The sequence below is a fragment of the Nannobrachium achirus genome, assembly GCF_963921795.1.
Source record: "Nannobrachium achirus genome assembly, chromosome: 1".
Taxonomy (NCBI): Eukaryota; Metazoa; Chordata; class Actinopteri; order Myctophiformes; family Myctophidae; genus Nannobrachium; species Nannobrachium achirus.
This window is the reverse complement of record NC_137810.1, coordinates 28,176,030-28,191,270: the sequence shown is the minus strand read 5'-3', so window position 1 is coordinate 28,191,270 and position 15,241 is coordinate 28,176,030. Positions and strand designations below refer to the sequence as shown.

The window sequence follows — 15,241 nt, the reverse complement described above, 5'->3', positions numbered from 1 at the left end:
AAGGCTTTAGAAGCTGAAAATAACGGAGTGGGTGTTATAAAACTTTAGCGATTTAACAGTTAGGACAATTTTAAGATTTGTTTTATAAAAAAAGTTACATGGTATAACTTTAAGCAAGTTTCCAAGATCTTTGAAAAGATGAGGGCAGGTTCACACAAAGCATTTCTTCCACAACTGCCAGGTACAATTCTATGGGATCCAGCCACACTGAGAAGGCCGCCGTTCTTTTAAAAGCGATGCATTCGGCTGCATATTTGGCAGAGTGGAGAGCTTTCAAAAGTTGAAAACGGGGATTATTTTCAGATAAGCTCAAATGCCCTTAATCGCTTTTTAACAGATGACCAATCATGACGAAGAAAATACTGCTCAGGAGGAGGACAATTTCCCAAAACACCACCAGAAATGGAGACAGAGGAAGTGGAATTACCTGTTGATAAATAAGTACTGACCACGGCCAGAAGCACTCCCTACATCGCTATTGCCCGTCTCCAAAGCCAAAGCTAAGTAGCCTCCTCCTCACCGTAGTTTAAAATAACAATGTGTGGCTAGTGGTTACGGATTGAGTCGCAGGGACCGCAATTAAAATCAGTGGAGCTGTCTGTTGCAATGTGTGTGGACTGTGGAACATGTTTTTCATGGCAGGAAATGCACTCCAGGCAGCATTTTTCCAGCGCTACTGGGGAAGAATCAATATTCATCACTGAACATTTGCGATTAATGGAGTTCTAATGAATAGTTCTGATAGCAATCTGGCAACTGCTATTACAGTCTTCTTACTCCTATAGTGACATAACACAGCGAACTGTGAGAAAGCCTTGCTGAATGAACAAATCCTGCATGGCAAATACGTCAGCTGGTAGTGGGAAAGCAAATATTGAACATTTGCCCACACAGGCAAAAGGCTGGCGTCACAAGGGATTGTACAGGCCATGTCAGGCCAATAAATCTTGCAGTGCGTGTCAAACTAAAGGTAACAGGGTGGGATCTCTCAATACCAGATAATTATAGTTTTTCCAAAAACATGCAGCCCTTTGCAGCTTAAGTTTATTCTGCCAGTATTTTTCTCTGTACACCTGCTATGTTACTCAAAGTCAGAAGCAGGGCTGCTGTGATTAGCCTCAGTGCTCCTTGTTCCTAAAATATTGATTAATATTGAAATAATAAAGACATCAAACAGGTGAATGAAATCAACATTGATTTATATTCTATCTATGTCATCACGCATTACATTTGCGTTTACAGGAAGTGATTAACAATAGATTTTTAGGGGCTTTGACGTAAGAATAAAAAAAGATATGTCCTCATTATGAGCATAGGTATGCTCCTAAAGTGTAAAAAACATGTTTTTCATTTCACCACGTCTTTAAATGTAAAATTATTGTGGAAACATTATTACAATATACTGTACAATAATATGCAATAAAAGGTGCAACCCTAATAGACCCAAGGAGTAAGCATCCAGCATAATGTACAGTATTGAATTACTGCATTACCCTCCCCACAGCTTTTAATGGATATCTGTAGCTTACAAGTCCACACAAAAGGACTTGTTGTCAAGTTGAACATGACTGAAACATGTAAGAATGAAAGAATAAAGAATGCGAGAAGCCGGTAGTTTTATAACTCATTTCCATGGGCCACTTATGAGAGTGAATCCTATACCATTAAGTGCGTGGTGTTGTGTTTGCCCAGAGGCCTGTAAGTGGTTACCTGCCAGACTGGAGTGCTGTTGGAATTGTATCGGACCTCACAGCTCAGTGGGCCGGAGCCAAACTGTGTGAGGTCAGTCCAGCTCAAAATCAGCTGGCCTTCAATCGTCTGAGCATGTGTCAAATTGACAGGAGGACTTGGTTTCACTGTAAAATGCAAGCATACACACAGACAAAATACACAGAGAATTAACCCTCAGACAATATAAATTAAAAAAACACTAATTACTATCCAACAACTCAAGGGCAAACCAGTTGACAACAACACTAATTAACACTGGCTTTCAAGAAGGCAAGAAGTCATATGGAATATTACAATATACACAAAAATAACAGTGGACAAGGTTTGTATCTAAGAGTATGTGGGATTTGAAGATCCATTTTGTAGCCTCACTGTTGGTTCACCAACTCTATATTCTCTTTTAGGATCTAGGACAGGTAATTTCCTATCTGTGATGTGAGGTAGTTTTTTCGTGATATAATGAAGATTGATATCTGGTTAGTCCTCATGCCTGGAATGTCCATACTTAATATCTGAATGAATCATTCCAGCCCGGAGGCAGAGTTGATGGAAAGAAATATACTTTAATGTATAATTCAGTTTCTGTGCTTGCCAATTTATCTCAATTGCTTTGGTCCTTTGAGCTTTTAATTTATATCAAAATCCTGCACTGATAAGACAAGGCCACAAATCCACAAATGTAAGTACTACTACCAATAATAAGAGTGACATAAGTGATTATGGAGACAGTGAAAGGGAAAGTGAAGTGATTCTTATACCTGAAGCCAGTGAATCAGGGCCCACTTGAAAATCTCTAAAGCCCTCACAGGTGACCCATCTGAACACTTCACATCAGATGGGGCGGGCTGCATGCATTTTCAGAGCTTTATTTTAATGATCCATGTTCCATAGGGGTGTAACGATATAGTAACTGAACTGAATTTCACACAGATTTAATGTCTTTGCTAAATAGTTACTATATCGATTTTAAATCTTTGAATCGAATCATACCGCCATGAAAGAACCAATATCATCCTTGTATCATATCGTCAACCATGTATCGTGATGCGTATCGTATCGCTATTAAATGTATCGTTACACCCCTAATGTTCCAGCTTGGAGCATAGTAGACTATATATTATACAGTATCTCTGTATCACAAGTATAACTTGTTTTTTTAAGGTTTTAAAGAAAAGAACTTAATTTTTTTTTTTTTGCTAATGTTATATTATAAGTCAAATCTACGTGTTTTGCCAATTATTTGGCAGCCCACTTGCAACATCCTGGGCCCCGGCTGCCTGCAATCACTGACTCATTCCTTCTGGCATTAAAGGATACTCCTGCACCAGGGAAAATCCTTTGGATTGCATTTAGGGAGTGTAAGTAATACACTAGAAAAGTCTCATAAGAAGAATCAATCCATTGCCACATACAGTATAGCAAAAGGCTACCCTGACATCCAATAGTGGTCAACATTTCTGAAGAAAGAAAACAAACAAACATTGGAATCGTTGTAAAAGCAAAAGGCCAGGTCGAGCAAACAAGGAATCTCTGTGGAGAGATCAAAGTATGAAAGATAAAAGAGGAATTTAGGCATTTAGCAGACACTCTAATCAGGAGCGGACCAATCCCGCAAACTTTGGATGTCAATCTTAGCCAACCAGGAAGGAATATGGAAAATAGGACAGATGCGTGTTGATCACATGACTATAGAGATACTGTGTACCAATTCACGTGATGTTTGGACAAAATCTTCAGGAGTAATATAAAAAAAATGCTGTCCTTTCGGCCTGACAATCAGAGTTACATCAACCCTAACAACAAACAACAGGGTAAATAGTGTATAGTCAAATACGTACAGTAAGTAGAGTGCAAAGAGACATATGTAGTGCTTCAAAGAAACTACAGTAGGATACCAGGTAAACAGCACACATACTGTATTTGGTCCAGCACCTGCCTAAAACGGTCTTTGGATGTTTGTGACTCCTATGTACTGTTTGATGTGAAAGCATGGACGCACACACACACACACACACACACACACACACACACACACACACACACACACACACACACACACACACACACACACACACACACACACACACACACACACACAAACACACACACACACTGTTCTCTTTGCAGTACTCTGATCAAGTCTCCACTTGACAACTGAATGAGACGTTAGAGAATTCATGAGGCTGTGATGCCTGTAACTGAGGAACTTTAAATGAAAAGGTGAGTGCCAGTAACTTGCAGACTGTAGTGTAAAATAACTGATAAATAAATCCTTAATGTTTTCTGTGATGGTGTGTTGTGCCTAGGAAAAGGATTTGTGATTGCATATTTTGTGTTGTAGATGTGCTATTAATCTGTTTTGATTATGCTAACAGCCTGACGGTCTGACAAAGATTAATAGGACACTTGGCAGAGGTAAATTGACCTATTACATCTAGATGTGTGGAGACCTTTGGAAGTCATCAAATCCATGACAAGCAGGCAACAGAAGAAACATAAATAGATCTTTTTTTTTTTTTTTTTTTATGGAATGGAATAAAGTAATATGTCAAAGGCTTAATTTTGGATGATGACAGTCATGAAAACCTTATCTTCCTTTTATGTTACGTTTTTTGTCAGGCCACGGTCACACCGAACTTTAATTCTACCTATTAGGGCGCATTCTTCCAATGATTTTCAATGGGAACGAGAGTGGTTTGTTGCCATCGGCGGATTTCTGCAAACAAAACGCTCTGTTCCCATTGAAAAGTCAGGTAGAATTAAACTTCGGTGTGACCGTGACCTTACAGTATATTGCAGGGGGTTTCAAGTGTTTTTTTCCCAAGAGAACACACATTTCTCAGAAATAAAAGCCCTCTACTGATTTAGCAAACAACTGTAGATACTACACGGGCAATTTAACCTCCCCTGAAGTAATCTCGGCTGTTTCTACAATGTGTTTGAAAAGATAAAGAATTAACGCAATAGCTCTCTCTGTCTGTCTGTCTCTCTGTCTCTCTCTCTCTCTTACCAGGATTGGGAGGAACATGGAGCAGGATTGGAGGAACCATGACATCGGAGATGTTGACATTCAGCTCAGCGATGAAGCCTGTTGCACCGCTGAGAGTGATGGAGCACACCACAGCATCCTCTCCCACACAGACTACAGGAATATCAGACCAACCTTCTCCAGCCTTCATTTCTGGGTTCTCCTCATGGGACCTGGGGAGAGCACACGTAGTATAGGGTTGTCACGATGATGACATTTTACTTGACGATCAATTGTCACACAAATAATTGTGATTAATGGTTTAATTATGGAGATAAACATGAATTTACCGTACATTAGATCATACTTGTTGCACAGGCAAAATAATCAAATAATTAAATACATCAAACATGTCATGACTCGAAGTGACATTTAGCAAATATCTAATGCTCGAGAAGACAAACCACCGCGTGTGACTGAATGTCTGTTATCAAATGTCTGTTAGATCAGCTGTGAACAGATAGGCTTATCTACTGTTAACCTGTAACGTTTACAGTGTAAACATATGCTTAGTCTCTTTGTACAAAATGAAAAGGCACGCACGCACGCACGCACGCACGCACGCACGCACGCACGCACGCACGCACGCACGCACGCACACACACACACACACACACACACACACACACACACACACACGTATACTTTAATACATATGAATCCTCTCAGAAACGACCGACCACTATTTACTCTCTGAGGGAAAGCAAGCGGGGCATAACAGGCAGGATGAAAGGAGAGACTCTTGAAAAACAAACCAGAGCTTCATACTCACACCAAGCGCTGTAAGCTCACTGCCAACCAGTGCACATTCGACGTGCCTGTCGGTCGGGTGTGAGACTTGAGATCACATATTAAATTTTCCCACTTTTCATCAATTTGGCACAGGCTGTCCAAGCAGACGTCTGAAAACAAAATCATAATTGCATGAATAGTTAGTACCAACAGCAGTAGATGCATCATCCAATTATGCAGGAACAGAATTATTGCAACGACAACGCCTCATGAGCTGTCTGCTAAAGAAATGCCCTACTCTTCTTTTAAATCCGTTTTTAAAACGTGCTTGTATCCAAAGGCATCACAATGTATTTTTAACTCCATTTTATATTTTATATGATCGTCATTGTTTTTATTCTGTTGCTGACTTTAATTAAAGCCCTTTGTAACTTTGTTTTTAAGTAAATTGTTATTACTGTATTATTGTTATTATTAGTATTACTAGAAGCTGGGCCGCCCGAATGTAAATAGGGAATGAATGCCCCGCCCTTTAATGCAAACCCCATTATACCTGTTTTCATAGGACCCGTTTTGACCATCTGTCTGCCTGTGTCCATTTATGCCCATATATGGAGATATCTGTATCTGTCTGTCTGTCGGCGTCCATTTTATGTCCATTTATGGAGATCACTGCAGTTATAGTTCTGGGTCCATTTTATGCCCATATATGCCCATATATGGAGATATCTGTCTATCTGCGTCCATTTTATGCCCATATATGGAGATCTCTGTATCTTTCTGTCTGTGTCCCTTTTATGCCCGTATATGGTGATCTTTGTGATTCTGCGTCCATTGTATGCCCATATATGCCATATATGGAGATATCTGTTTATCTGCGTCCATTTTATGCCCATATATGAGATCTTTGTCGCTTTTTCAAACAGATGGTCAAAACGGGTCCTATGACAACAGGTATAATGGGGTTTGCATTAAAGGGGGAACCGGCACTGTGTCTGCAACACAGTCGGAGGCACAGACAGATACAGAGATCTCCATAATGGGAATAAAGGGACACAGACAAACAGATGGAAGAGGAGACAAACTTAATGCAAACCCCATTATACCTGTTGTCATAGGACCCGTTTTGACCATCTGTTTGCCTGTGTCCATTTATGCCCATATATGGAGATATCTGTATCTGTCTGTCTGCGTCCACTTTATGCCCATATATGGAGATCTTTGACCATCTGTTTGCCTGTGTCCATTTATGCCCATATATGGAGATATCTGTATCTGTCTGTCTGCATCCATTTTATGCCCATATATGGAGATCTATGCAGACACCGAGCAATGCACTACCTGCTGCGGTGGGGAACGCGCGTGCCGAATTTGAAATAGGGAATGAATGGCCCACCCTTTAATGCAAACCCCATGAATGCCCCACCCTTTAATGCAAACCCCAATATACCTGTTGTCATAGGACCCGTTTTGACCATCTGTTTGTCTTTGTCCACTTATGCCCATATATGAAGATCTCTGCACACACAGTACCGGTTGCGGAAAACTCTGATGTCAGACATCAGCTCCGCATACGGGCATTCATTTTATTCCCATATATGGAGAACGCGCGTGCCGGTGGGACGAATTTTTTGTTGACTCATGTGGCGTACGTGATGTCAGAGCCTTTTATGAGTGATGTCACAATGAGTCAGCGCTTGCGCCGATTTCCTCCGGAACAGCCTGATGTCAACAATCAACCCTGCATAAGGAGATTCCCAACGTTTCGCGCCGGTTCGGGAAAACCGCGCGTCGGTTCGGGTCGAGACCCGGCACTGCACTCCGTGCCGCGGCGGGGAACGCGCGTGCCGAATCTGAAGCCGGTGGGATGAACGGTTCTCGAGATACGCGGATTACAGACAGACACACAGACAGACAGACAGACACGCAGAGACTTCTCGCATTTATAGATAGATTATTATTAGTAGGAGTAGTAGGAGTAGTAGTAGTAGTATTATGGTGATGACTGAACCTCGAATAAATCGGTCTGAGTGACATGAAATAAACTGAAAACACAACTTTTAATTATACGTCCACTCCATACAAGCTTCCAATTAAAATAAAGAGCAAATTAGGCTCCCTCCTCCTATACTTACACTATAAGCTGTAGTCTTGAGCAAGTTTAAAAAATATACTCAGTTACTGATGGTAACGAGAAAAACTAAGGGCATTTTGTCTATAATTTCAGTTTGTTTTAGATAGATTTGTAAACACACAATACAGTTTCAGTTAGTTAACATTTTTCTTTTATTATTATAGTTTTTATTTAGTTCAGTTAACTTCAGTAACTGTTTTTACATTTTTAGTTACTTTCGTTAACTAAAGTTTTAGTTAACTATAATAACCTTGGTCTTGAGTCATCCACCATACACAATGCAGCAAAAAGAGAGGAAGGAGCACATCTGTTTAGAAGGCATTGTTTGCCGCAGCGCGTAGGCGTTTTTTATTCTAGCTATGCATTAGCCAACAAATAAAGGCTTTTAAACGTATTTACCGGTACCACAATAGTGCTTTGGTCTCAACTTGCAAACATAATGCAGCATTTATAATTAGTTTAATTAAGCTCCATGCCTGCCTATGCTGAATCAAATTAACCCCTTGTCATTCTTAGAAGCTTAGATCATGTGTGGGCCCTGGTGTGGACAAAGAGCTGAAGGCTCACCTCCATCTAAATGCCAGAGAAAGCCATCAGCAGGGACAGAACAGCCCTTTACCTTTACAAGTTAATTATCATTGCCTAGACTTGGACCCGGAGGGCTTCAAGTAACGACATCGATTAGGATCTCAAAAAATCGATCCAACAACAAACCAATCTCCCACACCACCATAACCACTACCAGTCTCAATTCTGTCACCTCCATCACTGCCCTCATGCTAACTGAGAATGAACAAGCAGTTTAAAACAATGCCTTGCTTTAAACAACCTCAATTTTGTGTTTCAAATTTAACACTTGAATCACTGTTCTGAGAGGAACATTCAACAAAAATGGTATAGACGGGAAAAAGCGTTCAGAGTACAGTGACTCACTCAAGTCTATTTCTTTAAGACTGGATGGTTTAAGTGGTTAAACAACTCTCTCTTGTGTATGTTTCCCTCTTTCCAGCTTTACTTTCAGACAAATCAAACACAGTGATCCTTCCTACAGAGGGAGCAGAAGTAAGATTCGTGACCGGTCTTGGATTTTAGTGATAAACAGAACGGGACAGCCTCATTAGTCACAGCTGGAGACATGACATATGGGTCCAAAGGAATTGGTCCAAATATATTCAGTGGTGTCTCTGATGGAGAAAATGTATGTTACCTTGACAGACAGAACAATTGCTCAGGGTTGTTTTCCTTCCTTCAGACAAATCAAAAACATTCACCTTTTCTCCCTAGGGAGCAGAAGTAATTTTTGACTGGTCTTAGATTTTAGTGATGAACAGAATGGGAGAGTCTCATTAGTTGGTCAGAGCTGGAGAAGAGACTAGAAATGGCTTATATGGGTCCAAAGGATTTGGTCCCAATATATTCAGTGGTGTGTCTCTGGTGATCAAAATGTATGTTACCTTATTATTATTTAAGATTTATTTCAAGGGTATACATAATCTCAAATATTAATATCTAATGAGAGCAGACAAACAGAAGTCATTGATTGGACTTACCTCCACTGGACTCATTTATATGAAGTTGGGATGCACTTGTTGAGCTGCTAAACCCGCAGTGGTGGAAGAGTGGGTGGTCTGGTTCAGACTCATTTATCACAGACCCCATTCTGGATCTGCCCGGTTCCTCCTCCTTGATGGGGTGGGCTGTTGATGAGTCACAGCACAGCACATCATGCCATGGGAGGTCCAGGGAGCCCACCTTCTTTGGCACCAAAGACAATGCACCTGAGACGAAAAAAGATTGTCTCACAGGAATCACAAAGTAACAAAACAAACCAAAACAAGTAGATGGATGAAGGACTCCCTGACAATTTGAATTTATTTGGCATCTTCAGCCCTCGTCCTGCAGCAAGGCTGGCGTGCCAATAACCACGATAAAGCACGACCCTTGAGTGTAATATTGCGATTATACAACAGTTACCATTAATAAACACGTCAACTTAATTTCATTGTAATTAAGATATTCGATTATTTTATTTTTTATTTTGCCACTATGTCCCAGAACTAGCATAGCCGCTTAGCATAGGGCTAGGACAGGACCGGCACAGCTGATGTTTCGCTATTTCAACCAATCAGATTGCTTTGTCGGAAATACCTGTTGTATAATGTACAATACACAATGTGATAGCTCATATAGAAATATTTGGCTTTTCTGAGTCTGTTTCTCACTTTTTATATTCATGTAATGTGTGTACTTTGGGTGGGGTAAAGGAGTGGGAATGTCAGACAGGTAGGCAATGCCATGGAGCCATGTTATGTGTGGGTGATGTTTATTGACTCAAGTGCCACTCAAGAATCTTCATCTAGGTTTGCCAGGATGTACTGTGTGATTGAACCTTGCATGACTTCCCATACACGTGTGTGTGTGTGTGTGTGTGTGTGTGTGTGTGTGTGTGTGTGTGTGTGTGTGTGTGTGTGTGTGTGTGTGTGTGTGTGTGTGTGTGTGTGTGTGTGTGTGTGTGTGTGTGCGTGTGTGCAGCCCAGGGGGAAATATGTGTCATGGTCATGTGTCAGTTCTATCTCAAACAATCAACTGGAGTCTTCAATGTAATGGAATCAAAAAGATTATGTGGACTTATAGGAGCAATATTACCAGCTCAGTTGGCTTGTCATTAGAGTGTTGGCCTTGAGCCTGGGAGGTCAGGGTTCAATCCCCAGGCAAGACTGTTTTTAAGAAAAAGGACAAAAAAGGGTGCCCAATGGCTCTCTGCTTGTCACTCAAGGGTTGGCAACTTGTCATCAAGGGTTTGATTGGGGGTAAGTCATACTAGCGTCATGTCCAGGAGGTGTACTGCCTCACACTAAGGAAACCGGAGATAGGCTGTCCTGATGTGTGGGGCCACATGGCTCAGGAACCACATATTTTCCCTCAGTGTTACATAATGAATGCCATTTCATTGTATTTGACAAAATTTGATGTGCTATTTAGGTATTTTGAATTAGGGGTTTCTAATCCCTGAGCTCATCGTATGATGAGTATTGCACCATGTGTATATACTGTACTGTAAGTATATAAGTATAGACATAATATACACATTACTATAAACGCTACACACGCGCACGCACACACGCACACACACACACGCACACACACACACACACACGCACACACGCACGCACGCACGCGCGCACACACACACACACACACACACACACACACACACACACACACACACACACACACACACACACACACACACAGAAGCCAATACAGAAGCTGAGAGATCTTTGGTTGGAACTCACCATGGGAGACTAGTAAAATATGTACTAGGGAAGCCAACATTGCAGTCCAAACCCTGTATAGAATGAGATGATAGAGTGCGCCATAAGAGGTTGTGAGGGAGAGAATATGAGGGGGGATAAGAGAGAAATAGAAAGAGGAGGTTGAAGCAGATGGTGATGTAAGTTGAGTGAACACAAATCTACCGCATCATGGTACATCACAAGGGAACGCAGTAGAGTATTATTCAGTAGGCAACGTGTGCCACTGCCACAGCACTACAGTGCCAGCTAATTTAGTCATTGTTCCACAGCACAGTGGAGGAACAGGTAGACCGACTTATCTGCCAGGTTGATACATGTTAAACAGAACTTCACCCATGCAAAGTTACAACACAAGGGACACCGCTTTTGCATTGAAACCCGTCAGCAGTGTGGCACAAAGTGAGTGAGAACTTTTAGAGAAGATGATGGCCGACACAAATCTACTTGTATTCAAGTATATAAACAGTAAACACACAAACTGAAACTACACACAAAAATACATTTTACATTTGAAATTAAAATGTGCATCAACCAATCTTGAAGTACCTGACCACTGACCAGAACAGTCATATTGTATGAACAAAATATGACGGCTATTTATATCCTATCAGTGATGTCCATCCAAAATGCTTTAATAAGGCTCATGCCTTATTGATCCTGCTTCATGCCCCTGAGCAAATATAGTACTTACATTGTATTCACTGCTTAGTGAGCATGGCCTTGGCTTCGGCTGCGATGAATGTCACTGAGAAGGGAGAACACAAAGACGTTAAGACTTTGCTTAAGGTCACGTATACAAACGAGTGTTAAAGCAAAACATTTAAGTAAGGAAGGAACAGGAACATTGTTTAATGGTGGAGAAAAACTGGTCAGGTTTCAAGAAGATGTATTTGTCACATGCTCATTTCATGGGCGGTGAAATATTGGTGCAGTCATCATCACTGGTCATTAATTCTTGGAAGAATCTAACAAGCTGTTACTTCCTGGGTACATCCTGTGTCATTTTCTTTAAGAAACCATTTGGGAACCAGGCAGCACAATCTGGGAGAAAGAGACAATCTTCCACCAATAGCATTATCATACAGACTACCACATTGTTTGTTGGATAAATCATATTTAATAGGCAGGAACCGATATAGGAGTATCCAGCTTTCACATCTTCACTTTACTGATTAAAAAAAGTAATCAGAGCAGTTGTTCAGTCGCTGCACAGGAGGCCACATACACATGTCTGCCTGCCCGTGGAACATCCAACACACACCATCTTGGCCTTCAATCCCCAGCAAGCTGGCTGGAGACGACCAAGAGGCGCTCCCTGCACCCGCTGGCTGGATGTGATAGCCCAGGAACTTAATGCATGCATTGCAATATGACTTTGGCACAAGCTCAACACCTTGCCCACGACAGACCCAGATGGAGAGACCTGGTTGCCATGGTTGGCTCTACGTAAGTAAGTAAGTAAGTAAGTAAGTAAGTAGATAACAAGAAGCTATTGGCTTTGTTTGTTTGTTTGTATTTTTTCCACTGTGTGAGCAGGTTACTGTTACAGTACTATCTGGGCAACTAACCCTAACTTATTGACACTATAATTAATGCCCAAATTATTCTGCACCCTGTTTCTCACATTTGACACATGTAAGTGGATAGAATGGAACATAGCACACGCTCAGTGAGGACCACTGCATTTATTGATCCACATCGTGCTGTAAAAACAGAAAGAAAAACAGCACCATGGACAGCAGCCATGTAGGCACCTGCACAACATGTGCACCAGCAGGTGTTAATGCATGTGCATGTATGTGTATGTGGTGCACTGTGTGTGTGTGTGTGTGTGTGTGTGTGTGTGTGTGTGTGTGTGTGTGTGTGTGTGTGTGTGTGTGTGTGTGTGTGTGCACGCGTGTGTGCGTTCGTGTGTGCATTTATGTGCACAAATACATGATACAATATTCAATGAGAGGCAATAAGTGGTGGAGCAGAAAAGACAGTGTGCCTCATATACACCTGACCTGTCTGTCACAAAGCACATTTGCACAAAATAAGCCTTACTGATGGTGCACTATTATAGACTAGAACATCAAGACAGGCTCCTGGGAGAGATAACAAGACACATTGTTTATGGTGAACCAGGGTTCACCATAAACCTATCTGCACCCATGAAGGATTACATAAACACATAGCCTATTATTGAATATCAATATATCTGTATATCAAGATAATAGGCTACTGCAATGTTGTGAGGGCTCTGATATCAATGTCTGGAGCCTACTTTAAGTACCACACAGCATGTGTCAGTGTGACTTCTTGGCCTCTGCCAATTTTCCCTCTCTTGGGGAAAAAAAGACATATGAAAAAATAAATATGCCCTTGATTATCTGAACTAAATGAAGGCCTATTGTTTTCCGATAGGTTCTAAATGCGAGACAGACTCAGTTGTGTCTTGTGTGCCTCAAGGGATCCAAAACGTCCGCCAAAGCAGCTATTATTCATTTATGTCTGACTCACACCGTCTCTGCCAGCCGGTCTACACCCGGCGCGCCGGGGCTTGTTTCCATCAGCAGCAGCTCAGCAGAGGAAACCCTGAGTTTCTCTGTTGTCTGTTATTTCTTTATGTTATTTTCAGGTCGTTTCTTGGGAGACGGCAATTATATGACTAAATGACTTGGCCTACAGTGCGTCGTTCACACACATGGTCTCGTTTAATGTCTGACCTAACATTGATTGATTGATTGAATACTTTATTAGAAGTTTGTTTGCATAGGAAAAGGTACAAGACAGTATAGCCTACAGTTCACACTCACACGGTCAACTAAAAGGATAAAGACCACAAGAAAAGCTTTTGGGAATTTGGGCTTGTTTAAATTGGGGACCGGGGTCCCTTTTGTACTTAAATGACAGACAAATACACAATAGTCTGCAATGCAAAAATATCACCATAGCCTAAGTCGGAAAAAGATAACAAAAAAAAAGTGAGCATTGAAATATGCCTATAACCTATATCCTACAAATGTAGATTGCAAATGTGTGACATAACTGCTCTCAAATACAAGGGCACTTAGGGCAGTAATTAGTCTTTCACAGAAAAACATGAAGACAAAAAATATAAAACTGCCAAACTACATGATGAATCAGTTCGCACCTGTGCAAGAAATATCTGAGGAATGCAGTTCTGCCTAACAGCAGCAGCAGCAGCGCCTGGACGTGACGGTAACTTTTAAATAGAAGAACTAATGAAGCTGCTGCTCTACTGTGTTATTTAATGAAGTCCTTACTTGGCTTATAGATGATCTCCCGGGGTGTTTGTGGCACAACTCCAGTCGTCCCAAGTCGCACAATAGTCACGTCCAGTTGGGCTTTCCAGTCCTCAGTCTCAAAGTAGGCTACAACCTGTTTTTTGGCGTTCTAATACTATAATAATTTCGGACTTTCCCCAAGTAATGATTATAAATGTGGGTTTCTCTCCCACTTTTACCGTAGGCTACTATGTACGTTCCTCCAGTTCCCCTGACATTACAGTGAGTGTCTGGGCTGTAGCAGAGTGTGATCATAGAGGCAGCCAGGAGAGGGAGGAGGAGGAGGAGGCAGTGACGTCAACAACACTGAACAGTGACACCGGCCGTAACTTCTCTTTGTACAATAAACACTCGGCTATAAAATATTATTTCCCCTTATTTTCACGATGTACTTTCATCCTACGATTGTATTCCCTTATATATAATAATAATAATAATCGTGTAAATTGAAGTTTCTAATAAGACATTTTTTACATGTAATGTTATAATAATGTTGTAGGCCTAATTGTGATGTTGAAAACTCAATTGATTGATTAATTGGCTATTGATTGATTGATTAATATTAATATCCACTTAGTTGTGTGTGTGTGTGTGTGTGTGTGTGTGTGTGTGTGTGTGTGTGTGTGTGTGTGTGTGTGTGTGTGTGTGTGTGGGGGGGGGGGGGGGTCTATGTCCTGTATTTTAAATGGGAAACTCAATTTAAAAAAATAAGGAAAATCACTCTTTTGGTATTTCCCCCTCCAGGTTCACTTCTAATCTCTAGTAGTCTCACTGGACTTGTAATATATTGATTATAAAATAATGTAATTATTCTAATGTTACTGATGAACACACAAGGCTGTGTGAGTGACCTCATGCAGGATGATGTCATACTGTATAATGCAACATGAGGCTGGCTTTACAGAGACTCCATTATACACTGTCACTTAAATACACTGATATATATTTTATAAAACTACACATGTCCCTCAGGGATTACATTTTGTGGATTTATATTTTTGGAGAGCTT

The 15,241-nt window shown here is 41.0% G+C and overlaps 1 protein-coding gene across 1 annotated transcript in view; it reads right to left on the bottom strand.

The window, feature by feature from the left end:
• Positions 1–14,426, bottom strand: part of lepr (leptin receptor) — a 37,875-nt gene extending 23,449 nt beyond the window's left edge. Inside the window, exons 1-7 of the mRNA XM_080721014.1 lie at positions 14,212–14,426; positions 11,634–11,687; positions 10,922–10,974; positions 9,176–9,403; positions 5,532–5,661; positions 4,742–4,932; positions 1,711–1,856 (exon numbers count right to left, since the gene is read on the bottom strand). Of these exons, the coding sequence (XP_080577140.1) occupies positions 1,711–1,856; positions 4,742–4,932; positions 5,532–5,661; positions 9,176–9,403; positions 10,922–10,974; positions 11,634–11,635 (750 nt within the window). The 5' untranslated portion in view covers positions 11,636–11,687; positions 14,212–14,426. The remainder of the gene's footprint in view (positions 1–1,710; positions 1,857–4,741; positions 4,933–5,531; positions 5,662–9,175; positions 9,404–10,921; positions 10,975–11,633; positions 11,688–14,211) is intronic.
• Positions 14,427–15,241: the final 815 nt, after the last annotated feature.